At 39.9% G+C, this 15972-nt stretch overlaps 2 protein-coding genes across 2 annotated transcripts in view; both read left to right on the top strand.

Moving 5' to 3' along the window:
• Nucleotides 1-6854, top strand: part of klhl2 (kelch-like family member 2) — an 11089-nt gene extending 4235 nt beyond the window's left edge. The window contains exons 5-15 of the mRNA XM_005936741.3: nucleotides 1207-1369; nucleotides 1534-1643; nucleotides 1739-1855; nucleotides 2943-3092; nucleotides 3170-3287; nucleotides 3461-3658; nucleotides 3807-3908; nucleotides 4157-4285; nucleotides 4448-4588; nucleotides 4682-4825; nucleotides 5384-6854. Of these exons, the coding sequence (XP_005936803.1) occupies nucleotides 1207-1369; nucleotides 1534-1643; nucleotides 1739-1855; nucleotides 2943-3092; nucleotides 3170-3287; nucleotides 3461-3658; nucleotides 3807-3908; nucleotides 4157-4285; nucleotides 4448-4588; nucleotides 4682-4825; nucleotides 5384-5412 (1401 nt within the window). The 3' untranslated portion in view covers nucleotides 5413-6854. The remainder of the gene's footprint in view (nucleotides 1-1206; nucleotides 1370-1533; nucleotides 1644-1738; nucleotides 1856-2942; nucleotides 3093-3169; nucleotides 3288-3460; nucleotides 3659-3806; nucleotides 3909-4156; nucleotides 4286-4447; nucleotides 4589-4681; nucleotides 4826-5383) is intronic.
• A 4173-nt stretch (nucleotides 6855-11027) lies between these two features.
• Nucleotides 11028-15665, top strand: msmo1 (methylsterol monooxygenase 1). The gene is made up of 6 exons (XM_005936744.3): nucleotides 11028-11129; nucleotides 11911-12207; nucleotides 12345-12493; nucleotides 12980-13106; nucleotides 13277-13431; nucleotides 14908-15665. The coding sequence occupies exons 2-6, from the start codon at nucleotides 11953-11955 to the stop codon at nucleotides 15095-15097; spliced, it is 876 nt and encodes a 291-aa protein (XP_005936806.1). The 5' UTR covers nucleotides 11028-11129; nucleotides 11911-11952; the 3' UTR covers nucleotides 15098-15665.
• Nucleotides 15666-15972: the final 307 nt, after the last annotated feature.

A 15972-nucleotide genomic window follows, 5' to 3' on the forward strand; every position in this document is an offset into this window, starting at 1 on the left:
TGGAGAGCCGGTGTTGAGGCTGAGGGCTGAGGAAAGATGAGGCCCCACTCTAACTCTCTGTACACAGTCTGAGAGGAAGTCTCTGATCCAGCGGCAGGTGGTGGAGGGAAGTCCAATTTCCCAATTTCCAGCAGTACATGTACATGTACATGATATCTTTCATATTTTCCATATTATGTCTTCACACTTCTTAAGCTTTTCTTATCTTGATATAACTGTGGATCAGGAGGTAAAGCAGGGTGACTACTAATCGAAAGGTTGGTGGTTTGATCTTACATTGCTAACACTGGTAGGCTCAGTGTTTTTGGTGTTGTGGCTCAAGCATTCTTTACTAATCGAAGGGCTGGAGGATTGAAATCTTTTAACTCAGTAGGAAGTCGTGTATTATGATCAGGGCTTATGGTTGGGTTAAGGTCTGGAGTCTGGAGCCCAGGGCCAGAAGCTAGAGAGACAAGGTGGTGCAGCGGTTAGTACTGTTGCCTCACAGCAAGAAGATCGTGGCTTCTAATCCAGTCTGGGGCCTTCAGTGTTTGCATGGGTGCTCTCCTGATACTTTAACTTCCTCCCACAGTCCAAAGACATGCAGTTAGTGGGGCTGGCTTAACTGGTAATTCTAAATTGGTGTGAGTGTGATTGGAAAAATCTCCTGGGTTTCAGGAAAAATCTAAAACTTGCATCTGTATTTAAATAAGGCTGTATTTAATATTGGGTGTCATTTAAAAAAAGATGACACTGACCTGGATGACTAAGTTTTTCTGACGTAAATATTTCTGAAATGCGTTCATGAAACGATGAAATGTGATTTAATCAGGCTTTTTCTCTAGAAGTTTTCTACTTGCTTTAAAACCCACGAAATTAAACCAGAAAAGCACTTTCCATCTTTGAATAGATTTTTTTTAAACTTGGGAAGGATCAGATCACCACAGTGCAAATAGAGGCACTATAAAAGATGCACGTACAGCATGTGATCACTTTGATTGGTAGCTGTGCTCTAAGCTCAGCTGAGTTTATTTTTAGGTTTTCACTTCTTTCTTGGTCTAAAAGTTGAAAAAGACTGGAACAGTTTCATTAACGTAAACTGTCAGTGAGTCAGAGATTGCTCTTCTGCACACCAGGCCAACCTGTCACCGCTCTAAATGTACTGATCTGTACGCTGTGGCAGTAAAGCCGAAACCTGTGTGCAAACCTCGTGTTCTTGTTTCTCAGGCGCTGTTGCCTGCAGCGGGGCTGCTCCAGCTGAACGAGGTGAAAAAGGCTTGCTGTGAGTTCCTGAGCTCTCAGCTTCATCCGTCCAACTGCCTGGGAATAAGAGCCTTCGCTGACCTACACGCCTGCTCCCAGCTTCTCACGCAGGCTAACAGCTTCGCAGGTTTGTGCGTTCAAAAGTCTGCACGTGTGTGGCAGCACTTCCTGTTCCTTTATTTAAACGAGTCCGCGTGTCCGGGAGGATCTGGGGAGACAGAATGAGAGCAGGTGTAATTAATGAAGTTGTGGAGAGAAGCAGCTGTGTTTATCTGCAGTTTGTGCCCGCAGAGCAACATTTTACAGAGGTGGTCGGGAGTGAGGAGTTTCTTAATTTGGGCATGGAGCAAGTGTCCAGCCTTATCGCCAGCGACAAGCTCACCATACCCTCAGAGGAGAAGGTACGCTCTCTCGTCGTTCTCATTTTGCACGTATAGCAGAAGTAGAGTAAAAACTTTACAATGATGTGCGTGTGCCTGTGTGCGCTGGTGTGTAGGTTTTTGAGGCCGTCATAGCTTGGGTCAACCACGATAAAGACGTCCGCCAGGAGCATTTGGCTCACCTGATGGAACATGTCCGCCTGCCGCTCCTCTCCAGAGAATACCTGGTGCAGGTGTGTTTAGCTGCTGTTCTTTAATCTGCATTTGAATGAAGTAGAGTTAAAGTTTTATGCACTGTCAGCTGCCAGTAACCTTTTGTGTGTCATCCTTTTTTTTTAAAAAAAAAAAAGAAAAGAAACTGGGCTAAAGCCTCCTTAATGTTTTTTTCCCCATCTCTTTGAGTGATGTAGAAAAGCACTATATACAGAACATGAACCACATGTAGGTCAGAGAAAGAAAAACGGCAGGAAAGGGTGATTAAAAGTGAATTCAGTAAAAAAATGTGGGAAATAAAAGATGAAAGAGGGGCTGACAGGAATAAGGTGCCACAGTAAATTATGAATGTAGACAATGTACACAATATAATGTAATTTATACTTTTTAAAGACTAGACTCGTGCGAGTGCAAACAGTGCAGCAGAGCAGTGCTTCAACATTCAACGATGGCCTGTTTTATTGTTTCTGGGACGTTCAAACAAGCTCACGCAAGAAAGGCTTTCTAATTCTGTCATCTTGCTGGTGAGGTTGGTTATGACAGGAAGATGTTGTGTGTCTGTGTGTCTCTGTGTGTACACTTCACTGATGTGTTGAAGATATCTATAAAAAACAAACTATGATGTAAAGTGAATGTGTGCTTCACTTGTCAGAAAGGGCACATTTATTGAAAGTGATGAAATTAAAAATATAAATGAATGTTTATTTTTCTTTGTCACTTCTGTTGCTTGAAAGAAGTGGATTTGATTATTTCTTGGTGCAAAACTGAGTGCAGTGTTTGCTGTGGCTGAATCGTTTTTACAGTAAAGTGGCAGCGGCTGAAGTCCTTTAGCATTTATTTTTTTACTGAAAAAACATCATGACCTTGTACAAATACCAGTCATTTCCTGAATATTAAAAAAAAATTAGTTAACAATGCCTGCTGACAGTATTCAGTTTGATATAAACACACTTTGGCTTATATGTTTTATAAGCCAAAGATTTTTCACTTTCTTATGGGTTTTTCTTATGCTGACTTTAGCTCAGAAACATCACACTCACTGCGATGTACTGTAACGGTAAATCATGCAAGCTGATTGGTTCCTCCCTCACTGTTCACTTGTGTCAGCGGGTGGAGGAGGAGTCTCTGATTAAGAACAGCAGTGCCTGTAAAGACTACCTGATTGAGGCCATGAAGTACCACCTGCTGCCGGCCGACCAGAGAGCTCTGATGAAGACCGCCCGCACACGCATGAGGACTCCAGCCTGCTGTCCTAAGGTACTAACACACTATGAACACTTACATCCACATCAAAACAGCATGTGATCTTGTAATGGCATCGCTGTTGTGCGTAGGTGATGGTGGTGGTTGGCGGTCAGGCTCCTAAGGCCATTCGAAGTGTTGAATGTTACGACTTTGAGGAGCAGCGATGGTACCAAGTGGCTGAACTCCCAACTAGGAGGTGCCGAGCAGGTAGGAAACCCTCAGTAATCATAATAAATGAGCTGAAGAATGTCACCAGTTTGATTCTCATCCTACCAGGATTTTCCCAAGAAAAAGTGAGAATAAAAAATACATAAAGTTTTATGTCACTCAGCACTGATCAGGAGAATGAAAGATGTTTTAAACTTTGTGTTCTCTCTCAGGTGTGGTGTATGTGGCTGGATGCGTGTACGCGGTGGGCGGTTTCAACGGTTCTTTGCGCGTGCGGACGGTCGACTGTTACGACCCGATGATGGACCGCTGGACGAGCGTGAGCAGCATGCAGGACCGTCGATCGACGCTCGGGGCCTCTGTGCTCAACGGACTCCTGTACGCTGTTGGAGGCTTTGACGGCAGCACAGGTCTGCTGCTACGCTTTTTAAAAAAAATTTTATTCGTGTGGTCGTGACATCAGCGTGTGACGCCAAATGTCCTTTAAAAATGTGACAGCAGAGAATTTTCAAAATGTTTGACTGCTGTATTTTTGATTGACGCTCTGCGTGTTTGCAGGTCTGTCTACGGTCGAGGCGTATAACGCTAAGACAGACGAGTGGTTCCATGTGGCGCCCATGAGCACCCGACGCAGCAGTGTAGGAGTCGGCGTTGTCAATGGTGAATATGATTCCCAAACTAAAATCAGCTTTTAGAAATAGAAGGTGAAAAAAAAACTAAGGAAAAACAGCTTCAGTAGAGCTCATATTTTTCTTTTTTAAAACAAACCACTATTACAAAATACTACAGTACTACGATATATACTATGGCAAGAGCGGTGTGATTAAAAATATCATAGTTCCTCCATCACTTGTGTCTTTTATCCGCCCCTGCACCTCGTTCTAAATTATGGATTGCATGTTTTTCAGGGATCCTTTATGCTGTTGGAGGTTATGACGGAGCCACCAGGCAGTGTTTAAGTACAGTAGAAGCTTACAACCCTAAAAGCAACACGTGGAGCTATATAGCAGAGATGGGAACAAGACGCAGTGGAGCAGGTGTGTCAACTTTTGAAGTTATTTGTGTTTAAAATACTAAATGGAACAACTGATCTGTTTGTCAGTACAAATCTTTACTGAAGCTTACTTATAAAAGAGGACTAAATGAAAAACATTGCACAGTGTGATCTCTAGTAAGTGCATGTCCAATGCCTTCCTCAGGTGTGGGTGTATTAAAAGGTTTACTTTATGCTGTGGGGGGCCACGATGGTCCATTGGTGAGGAAGAGTTGTGAAGTTTATGATCCAGCCACTAACAGCTGGAGACAAGTAGCTGACATGAACATGTGTCGACGTAATGCAGGTAAGCAACACGACGTGTGTTCACCAAGCAGCCTCGGATGTGTGGTGCTCTTGTGTTAGATGTCTTTTAATCGTTGTGCGTTTGTGTGTGCAGGCGTGTGTGCTGTAAATAATGTACTCTACGTGGTGGGAGGAGATGACGGAAGCTGTAATTTGGCCTCGGTGGAGTTCTACAATCCGATCACTGACAAGTGGACGCTACTGCCGACCTGCATGAGCACAGGTCGCAGTTATGCAGGTCAGCGCTCCACATATGGAGCCACACAGTTTTCAATGCTTTCTTGAAGTTGGCTTTTGTTATTTCTTGTGGTTACTTGAGCCATACTGTGCAGAATGATTTAGAAAGGGGTGCTTTATATTGGAAGGTAGAGGCCCTGCAATAACATAGAGAAAACTGCAACAATAAAATGAATCCTCTATGAACAAACAACTAGCAATAGTGGGAAGAAAAAACTCCCTTTTAACAGGAAGGAAACCTCTGGCAGGACCAGGCTCACAGAGGGGCAGCTATCTGCCATGACTGGTTGGGGGTGAGGAGAGGAAAACGGGACAAAAGACACACTGTGGATGAGAACTACTTAATAATAACTAAAGATTCAATCCACAGAGAGTGAAGAACAAACACTCAGTGCATCATGGGAAATCCCCAGCAGCTTAGAGCTATTGCAGTGCAACTAAAAGAGGATTCAGTCACCTGATCCAGGCCATCACTATAAGCTTTACCAAAAATGGAAGCCTGTTGTATAAGAAAACGAGGATATAGTTGTTTGAAATTATTTTATTTCTGTTACTTCAGGTGTGACTGTGATTGACAAGCCCTTATGACTGCTCTAAACACCTGCCGCTGATTGGGAGCTGAACGTATTCTCCTGCTGAATACTGATCTTGGATCTGTCTACGATGCCAATGCTTCAAATGTTGGGCAGCATTAGCTTAGGCACTGACGAAGATGAAGGAAATTACAAGAATGTTGCTGAAGATGACGAGGACTTTTGCACTTACCTGAATGGGGGGAGCTGTAACCAACAAGGGGATCAAACCTGTGTTTTAACCCCTCCCATCTCTCGTGGCAGGACTGCAGCAGTGACTGGACAAAGCTGTTTGAAGCATCTGTGTACCACTGCAGTGCCACAGAAACGCTACTGATATGAAGCTACTTTAACTCCAGAGTTATTTTAACATTAGTAATGTTAGCTCAGAGAAAGACCACTGGCCTGCTCCATGGGAGAGGAAGGCAGAGAAGGACCATTTGGGACTGAAATGGGTTTCTCTTTCATTTTTTAAAAATCCTATTGAGAAGTGAGTTGTGTGTGCGCGTGTGTCTGTTTGTGTGAGGGCTTGTGTGTGTGTGTGTGTGTGTACGCTAGCATTTAAAGGTGCTCTGTTGCTTGCACATGTGAGCATGTGTGTTCGTGTGCATCTGGTGTGGTGACGCCTGGTTCGATGCCGCATGAACGCACTCCGTGTGACCTCCGATCTTTTACAGTGTTGCAGGGTGGCTGCTCAAGAGTGCCTGAATGTCAAAGTACGTTCTGTCTCCCCTTCTCCTCTATTATGCCTTCAGTACTGTTACTGGACAGAGAGTGGCTGCTGGTCTGGGATAGAGAACACACATTTTGACTTCGGGTAGGATGCGATGGCTGTGTTAGCTCGCTTTCAACCAGAACAGCAACGTGAGAAGTAGCTGTAGCAGGTGACGGTGTGCAATTATTCTGGAGGAAGCTGACTTTGATTGGAGCCAGGAGCCTCGTTCACCTTGCCAAAAAAACAAAACAGTGATTGGTAGAGGGGAGAAAAAAAAATACAAAAACCAGTTGAATGTGTCACCTGGCAGCCATATTTAGTGTGGTTGTAACCACTCATGACAACAGCAGGCTGAACTCACTGCATGGTTCCTGTCTCTAACCTGCTACCCTCCAAACCGTACCCTCTTCTCGTTCGGTGTAGCAACTGTATTAACTACTGCACACCCTGACATACTATGAATGTGCCAATTTTAATATGTCTCTTTTTTTCTGTCTCTCTTTTATGACTCTTCTTCACTAATCTGTTCTCTCTTTCTGGAAAGTGACCAAACTTACTGTTGAGTTTCTTTTGTTTCTTCAGTCTCTCGCCTCTCCTACTATATTGAGAACTTGCTACAAATAGTAACTGGTATCGCTGTTTCTTGTCAGTGTATTGAGGAATGTCATGTAGGCTAATGACTTTGACAATGTTTCACTACTTGTTTTATATTATCATTAATAAATATGCTTCTTGTATTTAAAGCTGTGAAATGATATAATCCGTTTTTAATATTTTGCCAAATCAGTAAAACCTTGAAATGGAAATTCCTGTGTGTGATGCTTTACTCCTGTTACAAAAACTGAAATTTCATAATGCCCAGTGTCCCTTTTGGTCATTTCTCATTAGTATATCTGGTACAAAATACACTTCATGATGCTTTATTCTGTTTTAAAGGCAAATATTGTATTTTCTTTCTCCTTTAAATGTATTGATGAAGCAAATAGAGAGTAACACAAAGCATTTTTTAAAATCTTTTTTCCTTTTTTTTTTTTTTTTTTAAATTGACGCATTAGATGCATTAGTAATTTAAATTTGCCAAAAATACTTCTGTTTCTTGGACTGTAGGGCTTTTATAGTGTGGTCTACAGTTATGTCCAGTTAGGCAAAACAATAAAATTAGTTTGTTGTACAATGTATACCACTACAGGGAATTTTAAGCCAAGCAGTTAGGATTTGATTGAAGGGGTTTAACAAAAGTGTTGTATTAACTGTTTGGTAATTACAGGAATTTTATTTTTATGCATAATCCCCCTATTTTCAGTGGCTCGAAAATAATTGAATTATTGGCTTATGAACAGTTTTGTTGTGCAGTAAAACACTTTCCCTCTTTTTTTTTCTTTTTTTTTAATGTCGCAGCAAACGCATCTGAAGTTTTAATTCAGGGTGTTGAATTTTTATTCTATAGATTTTCACTGTAATTATCAACATAAGGCCCAAAGAGCTATCGGTGCAAGGTAGGCTGAAAAAAACTAAATAAATCTACCACAAAGAGAGCATAATGTTTAGTGGTGACATCCTTAATCTGGTACATTGTTATAACAAAACAAATGAATATTAATGTACATAACAGTTAAAAGCAACTTCACAACACCTAAGTCAAGAACTCTCTCCAGGAGGTAAGTGTATCACTGTTAAAGCCTATAGTTAAGAGACCTCTTTATCGATAGAACCACAGAGGGTTTATAACAAGGTGCAAACCACTAATTACACTCAAGAACATAAAGGCCAGATTAGCCTGTTCTGGGGAAACAGTCTGAAGAAAGAAAATCAAGATGAACTTGTACCAAAATGATGGAAAGAGAAAAGTATGGAGGCGAAAAAAGGAACGGCTCAGCGTAACACATCGGTCAAACATGGTGGACGCAATAAATTAAGAGTGTTTATTGATGGTATGACTGCTGATTGAAACAGCAGGATGAAATGTGATGTGCAGAGGACTACAGACTCTGCTCAGATTGAGACAAATGTTGTAAAACTGATCAGATAGTGCTTTACAGTGTAAATGCTCGTAAGACAAAGGAGCTGATAGTGGACTTCAGCACTAAGCAGGAGAGGAACTACCAGACCCCCGTCATCAACGAGTGCCCAGTGGAGAGAGTGGACAGCTTCAAATACCTCGGAGTTCACATCACGCAGGACCTGTCATGGTCCTGTCACATCAACACCGTGGTGAAAAAGGCCCGTCAGCGTCTCTACCACCTCAGACGCTTGAGAGACTTCCAACTGCCCTCCAAGGTGCTCAGGAACTTTTACTCGTGCACCATAGAGAGCATCCTGACGGGAAACATCTTAACCTGGTTCGGGAACAGCACCATGCAGGACAGACGAGCTCTACAGAGGGTTGTGCGGTCAGCTGAGCGCACCATCCGCTCCGAGCTCCCTGACCTGCACTCAATCTACAGCAGGCGGTGCTGGACCAAGGCCAGGAAGATCGTGAAGGACCTCAGCCATCCCAACAACAGACTGTTCTCTCTGTTGAGGTCAGGAAAGCGATTCCGCTCCCTGAAGACCAACACAGAGAGACTGAGGAGGAGCTTCTTCCCGCAGGCGATACGGTCTCTCAATCACACCACCACACAGTACTGACCCACACATATAGTTCTTACACACACACTGGACATTCTGGACATTGTTTTCACTTCATCACTTAAATCACTTTAAGCATATTTGCACTGCACAAGACATAATGTGGATTGCACAACACTGGTCACTATATTCTTCATTTCCAGTTAATACTTGTACAGCTGCTGTTATTGTGTATATATTTATTTATATTTCTTCATACATTCTTATATAGTTCTATATTGTGTATTTTGTTGTACAGTTATTTCATTTTCAACTTTAATTTATATTTTATTCCTTCCTAGTTAAATTTACCCCTTTTAATTTTTCATATTTATTTCCTATCTTATTCATAGCCTTTTCCTTTTTTGTTTTCTTTAGGTCACGAGCAGTTGTCCAAGCATTTCACTACATATCGTACTGTGTATGACTGTGTACGTGACAAATAAAATTTGAATTTGAATTTGAATATGCTGACCCCAAGCATACTGTAAAAGAGTTTCTCAAGGAAAAGTAATGACATACTGTTCTTTTTTTTTTATCTTTCTTTCTTTCTCTTATTTCAAATGATTAAAATTTCAACAAAACAAACACGGGAAACAGAAAACATGATAAAAACATTTTCAACAAAAGGATCTGTAACGCAAAAACAAAGGGTGTTCGAAAGGGAACTCAACCTTGTAATTAAAAAAAAATTATTTGTGTCTTCACGATACCAAATATTATGTATTATCCTTATTGCTTTGTTTTGCATTGTGCATATGTTTTGTAGAGGACTCTTGTAAGTGTTGCCCCAGATTTCAACACAGTACTTAAATATGGTAGTAGCAATGTGCAGTAAAGTGTGTGCAATCTTGTATTGTTCAGGACGTACCTTGTTTTTCCCAAAATCCCTGTGGTTTTTGAGATCTTGTTTCACAAGTGTTTGATTTATACTTTCCAACAAAGCTTGTGGTCCAAAGTTACACCAAAAAATCTCATTTCAAATACTCTTTCATTGGATACTTTATCAATTTCCAGTCTCCAGTTATAAACATTTCTCGATTTCCAAACAACATAAATTTGGTTTTGGATGAATTTAAAGATAACTTTAAGTCTTTAAAGCCTTCCCCAGAAAAAAGAATGGTTGTATCATCTGCAAAAACAACAAACCTTAGTATGTTTGTAACTCTACAGATGTCATTGATATACGTAGTAAACAATTTGGGACCCAGCACTGAACCTTGTGGGACACCACAGGTAATATTCAAGAACACAGATTTTGACTGAGCAGTTTGTATGAATTGCCAAGATAACTTTTTAACCAGTTGTTTTTGTTTTTGTCTTTTACCCCTCTCACACTATATCTTTCCATTTCTGTAAGAATATTTTGTGGTCATCATATCAAAAGCCTTTTTCAGGTCAATAAATATCCTCACTTCATATTTTTTATTATCTATGTATTCAGTTATATTTTCCACTAACTTCATCATTGCCATAAATGTTGATCTAGCTGATCTAAAGATTAAAATAGTATTATTATTCGCCTAATTTCAACCCTACAGACATGCTTTTTAGTTCTTAAAAATTAAATGGAGACAAATCCACAAACAAGCAGAAACTGGTGACATCCATGGTTTCTAGACTTGAGGCAGTCTTGCAAAGGATTTTCATCCAAGTATTAAAAACAATCCACACTGTAAACTTTTGTTAGTTTGTTCAATTAATTTGCATCCTCTGAAAATGTCTACAATTCCTTGTATACAGTTAGCAGAATTTCTTTTTTATGTTACACGTCTTTGATTTAAAATGCACTGTGATGGTCTGCAGAGGTAACATTACAAAAAAAAAAATAAAATAAAATAAGTGCATCATTATCCAACAAATGATGGTTCTGTCTGTAGTGTAAAGGGAGTTGCACAGTTGGCAACTAACTACATAGTTTGCTTTGGAACAGAAACGATTATATTTTATGTTAGATAATATGGTAACAAATAGGAAAACCTAAAGTTTAATTTGTGTCGAATTAGTTATTTTTAATACAGAAAAACAAACATAACTCATACTACGTGTGTCTCAACGTGTCCACAGTATTTCCACAGTAAACACTGGAGTCAGAATCTGTTATAAAATACAATTAAAAGTGAAGATAACGCATGGCTCAAGTATCTCGGGACGAACCACCCCATCTCTTCCCTCATACAGCCTGTTAACTTATGCTTCGGTTACGAAAGCAGACCTCACTTCTGATTGGCTGTTGCTGTAGAAACCCCCAGTCTCACTATAGTCGCTCCATTTTGCGGACCAATCAGAGGGGAAGTTCGGCCCCTCGACGTCAATCTCCTTTCCTCTCGGCCAATCGGAGTATCCGATATTACTATACTTCACCCGCTCGGCCACCTCTCGCTCAGGTAGACGGGACATACAGCGGAAAGGTAAGGGTTGAAGCTTGTTGTCGGCACTAATCAGGGCATTTAGCAACATTTTTAGCTTCTATAGAAAATACTTGTTTGTTATTTAGGCGTAAAAACAGCAGAATATAGTGCCACAAGTTCGGGCAAAAGCCTGTAGAAGATATTTAGGCCTCTGCTAGCTTGTTTACTGAGACGTAGTTAATGATTCATAAACTAATTTAATAAAGATTTTATTTATGCCACCTGCAGTTGACACACTGGTGCTTTTATGAGGTGTTATGTGTTAAGAGGTAGTAGGGTTTAAAATTGGAGAGCTGTTAGCTTGAATGCGTTTGTGAGATGGGAAAGTGTCAATACTTGTATTATTATTTTCGTTATGCGTGTTTTTATTGATTAAAATAGTTACTCTCTGGCAGCTTTAAAGAAAACTAAAAAAAAACCGTCCTAAAGTTGAATGTCTGCTTACTGTAGGCAACAACTTCGTCAAAAAATGACAAACAAATAGATGTAGCCCAGTCAAATGACAAAATTTATGGTAAAGTGGCATTATTAAATGACTTAACATTGAAAATTATGTTTTTTTTAATAGCTGTTCCTACTTTGAATACTTTACTTCTGCTATTGTATTTGTTTTTTTCAGTTAATAATTATCCTTAACATTATGTCTGATTTTTGTCTTATATTTTTATTTTAAAACTTACACTGTGGTGTAGCATGACTATAGTGGAAATGTAATTTTGCATCGATTCTACTTATTTTTGTTCCTACAGATATAATTAAGAGCTGTGTTCCTGTCTTTCAGGCCTCTCTCCTGACCTGCAGCCAGCTTGCATTATCTTTCAGCATGGCGGTGAACGGCACTGCAAACATTTTGAGCTCTGCCTATCTTGCAGTCGAGTATGTCGATGCTGTTCTGCCAGAAAACCCATTCCAGCCCTCCCTGAAACACGCCTGGGGCTACATGCTGGACAACTACACCAAATTCCAGATTGCCACCTGGGGCTCGCTCATCGTCCACGAGTTAATCTATTTCCTGTTCTGCCTGCCCGGTTTTCTCTTCCAGTTCCTGCCTTTCATGCAAAAATACAAGATTCAGCAGGTTTGTTTTTTTTTTTAATTGTTGGATATTGATGTTGTTTTTTATTTATTTGTTTGTTTGAAGATGGATGGTTTACGCATTCTCCTGATCCCCGGGAAGAGACACAAATCCCTTTAGATTTTTTTTTTTTTTTTCAGGACAAGCCAGAGACGTGGGAGAAACAGTGGAGGTGTTTCAAGATGCTGCTTTTCAACCATTTCTGCATCCAGCTGCCTTTGATCTTTGGCACTTACTACTTCACCGAGTATTTCAACATTCCTTATGACTGGGACTCCATGCCACGCTGGTCAGTGCAGATCAATAATGCACACCTAAATGGATTAAAGTGACCTAGACATACAGTAGAGCGGTTTCACAACTGTCATATGAATTATGGGTCCTGTAATGCATTGCTATTAACCACAACTATAGGATTAAAAAAAATGTATTGACATCATGTTAACACTGGTATTAACCCAGCTTTATTTACCAAAGTGTGACCTTGAAATCAAATGTGGACTCCCTAAATACAATAATTATGGTTACAATGAGACTCTTTAAGACTCTAAAGAATTTTTTCGCTCTTGCACAGCAATAATTTATATAAAAATATACTTACATTTTATTATACATGACCTGATATGTTGATCTGCTTCTAAATAGAAAGGGAACATTTGAATATGCTTTATACATGTAACACAGTTGTTCCACATGCTGCTAATTGTCTGTCAGATCTGTCTGTTGGGATAATTTCAGTGTGCTTTTGTAAACATCTCTTGGCCTTCGTCTCCAGGCCATATCTCCTGGCTCAGTGCTTGGGCTGTGCTGTTGTTGAGGATGCCTGGCACTATTTCCTTCATCGCATACTGCATCACCGCCGGATCTACAAGTACATCCACAAAGTCCACCATGATTTCACTGTGAGTAAAACAGATGAGTGATAAGATCAATAAACAAAGCTTTCTGCTGAGTCTGTTTATGGAAGAGTTACTTATTAAGCGTGTTTTAGCAGCTGTTTACAATTAAAAAACAAACAAACAAAAAAACCACTATGTGTACGTACAGTCAGCATGTCTCTCCACTGCCTCAGGCTCCGTTTGGCATGCAGGCAGAATACGCTCACCCTGCTGAGACGATCATCCTCGGGGCTGGCTTCTTCATTGGCATCATGATCTTCTGCAACCACGTGTTATTGCTCTGGGCCTGGGTCGCCTTCCGTCTGATGGAGACCATCGATGTTCACAGGTAGGACACAGTGGGCGCTTTCCTTTTCACTAAATAACTCCTCGCTCTCCTGAAAATCATTCCACAATCAAAGATGATCTTTCAGTCTCTTAAATGCAGCTCAAGGAAGCACATGAACCTTGCATCTCTCTCTCCTTCTCTCATTCTCTCCCTTCAACCCAATGAGATTTGTGGGAAAGATACAGGTGGGGGGAGTGAGGAGAGAAGTTGGAGGTTTTAATTCCTCTTTAAGCTGAACCTCTTGTCCAGAAACAGCCTTGTGCCAGATGGCTTATTATGGTGGCTGTAAACAGGACAATGTAGTTTGTTTTCACTCATTTTTATTTTACAGCTTCATCACTGAGCCCAATCAAACTGATTAAGCATACATCTTAACTTTAGTTTGTGGTGTGTCGAGGTCGTCCTCTAGAGGGCCACAGAGCTCATCAGATGTTCTGTTAAACAGTCTTCATTAACTCCTTTGTTAATACAGGACACATTATCACACATTTGTAGTGTAGAAATAGTACTTTTGACTATAATATTGTTTAATTAACTTTTTCTATGAAAACAATGTTTACTGTATAATAATAATAATAATAATCAAAATTACACATTTATTTGTATAGCGTCTTTTTAAGAAAAGGCTCAGGTCAAGATATTCAGAAAACTCAGGAAAAACAGTTTGATAAGTTTGATAACAATCAACATTAAACATTATAAATAATGAAGCAAATTAACAGTCAAAGTAAAGCAGATCATAAACATTTGCATCGTTACTGAACACTATAAAGTTCTGGGAAGACACAAAGCTCACAGCCTGCATGTACATCACACATACATATAGACACACACACACACACACACACACACACACACACACACACACACACACACACACACACAAAGGAAATATACACTTGACCACCTGCAGATATAGATTACACATTAGAAATTTAGAAATATGTAAAGGTTATGAGTTTTACAAAGACCTAAGGTTAGGGCCAATGCATCAATTGGTTTAATCTTTCTTGCTTCTTCTTTTGTCATGGTTCTATCAGAGGTTGCTGATGTTGTTGATTTAATTTGTTCATTTAAAGTGTCAATTATTTTAAAATCAGGGTTGGGTTCATAAACTGAAGCTACAACATGCGCCCTTTCCACCTGTCAATTGATTTCTTCTTTTTATTATTTAATTTCTTGTGATATAAGTAAAATGATTCAAACTAATTAACCGATTAACCAAGTTTAAGTAGTCTCGTACAAATATTCTGTGCACTCTTCTAAAACTGAAAACATCAGCCTGAGGACAGAGCCAAGTTAAACCCATCTTTTCTTCAGTAACAGACTTTGAGAACCATTCTGCTTTCTGAAAAAGACAAATGTTTTTGTTTTAGAAGGATAGTTATCATCAAAGATTTTTACTCATTTGTGAAAGTTGGTCACTTTTTGGGTGACATTATGACATATCTTTTTTCCTCTTCTTATTTCTATTAGCGGTTACGACATTCCTTTGAACCCGCTCCACCTGATCCCGTTCTACGCCGGCGCTCGTTTCCACGACTTCCACCACATGAACTTTGTCGGGAACTACGCCTCCACCTTCACGTGGTGGGACAAACTGCTGAAGACAGACAGCCAGTACAACAGCTACATGCAGAAGCAGACAGATAAGAAGACACAGTAAACTGCTCAAGCCTCCCTTCATGGACACACGCCTGTCCTGTCAGGTGGAGAAGAGGCAGTGAGCCGTACAGACAAAACCACGCAATTACTGCTGATTTTCATCTCTGTATACTTAATAAAACACATGTAAAAGGTGTTTTTAAAAAAACGAGTCAGCACAGCTGTGGTTTGATTATGAATCAGACTGCGTGTTGATTCGGTCTGCCTTCTTTGCCTTCTTAGAAAAGAAGAAATGTCAGCTGGCTGAATAAAAACCATCAAGTCCTCATTTCGATTTTGCTTTGTTATCAAAAGGCTTAAACTTAAATGCTTCTTTAACCCTCTGAATGTCTCAGCACTTTAGCACTTCCTCTAATTGATCTGATGCGGTCTTTCCTTCCTGTAGTTGAATCTGCACTTCGGTGGAAACTGTATAAACTCAATGCAGACTTTTGAAAACAAACCAGTCAGGCGTGTTTGATGCAAACTGTAAATTATTGATGAAAAGGGGATGTGTTCTAGGTCATTCAAGCCTGTAAAAATAATTAAATGCTGCTCTAATTTTATATAAAATAAAAAAATCTTTGGTGTTTTGTTTTTCTGTTTTTGTCAGAATAAAATATGTGAACAAATTTAAACAGGTGTTGTTGCTGTAGCAGTTTTGTTTTTCTGAATTTAGTCAGAGAAGAACATATGTGCCAGCGAGCTATAAATTTATCCATTACTGCTAAATTGACATTTTTTTAATATAGTGAGTGGAAACACTGACTAAGTGCTGCCATGCTTAAGCCCATTGTATGTGTCAAAGTAGCATTCCAGAGGCTTGCTGGGTGAAGATAGCATCTTCTCAAAAATGATAAGTGTTTTTCATTCTATTTGTCAGTGGTTTTAATGTTG

The sequence above is a fragment of the Haplochromis burtoni genome, unplaced genomic scaffold (assembly GCF_018398535.1).
Source record: "Haplochromis burtoni strain Fernald_Lab_line unplaced genomic scaffold, NCSU_Asbu1 Contig_213, whole genome shotgun sequence".
Classification (NCBI taxonomy): Eukaryota; Metazoa; Chordata; class Actinopteri; order Cichliformes; family Cichlidae; genus Haplochromis; species Haplochromis burtoni.

What these genes read in the sequence shown, in the direction of transcription:
- msmo1 (XM_005936744.3), top strand. Translation starts at nt 11,953, where the DNA reads ATGGCGGTGAACGGCACTGCAAACATTTTGAGCTCTGCCTATCTTGCA. An exon ending in AAAAATACAAGATTCAGCAG is followed by an intron (nt 12,208 to 12,344) that starts GTTTGTTTTTTT and finishes TTTTTTTTTCAG; the next exon opens with GACAAGCCAGAGACGTGGGA. An exon ending in AAGTCCACCATGATTTCACT is followed by an intron (nt 13,107 to 13,276) that starts GTGAGTAAAACA and finishes CCACTGCCTCAG; the next exon opens with GCTCCGTTTGGCATGCAGGC.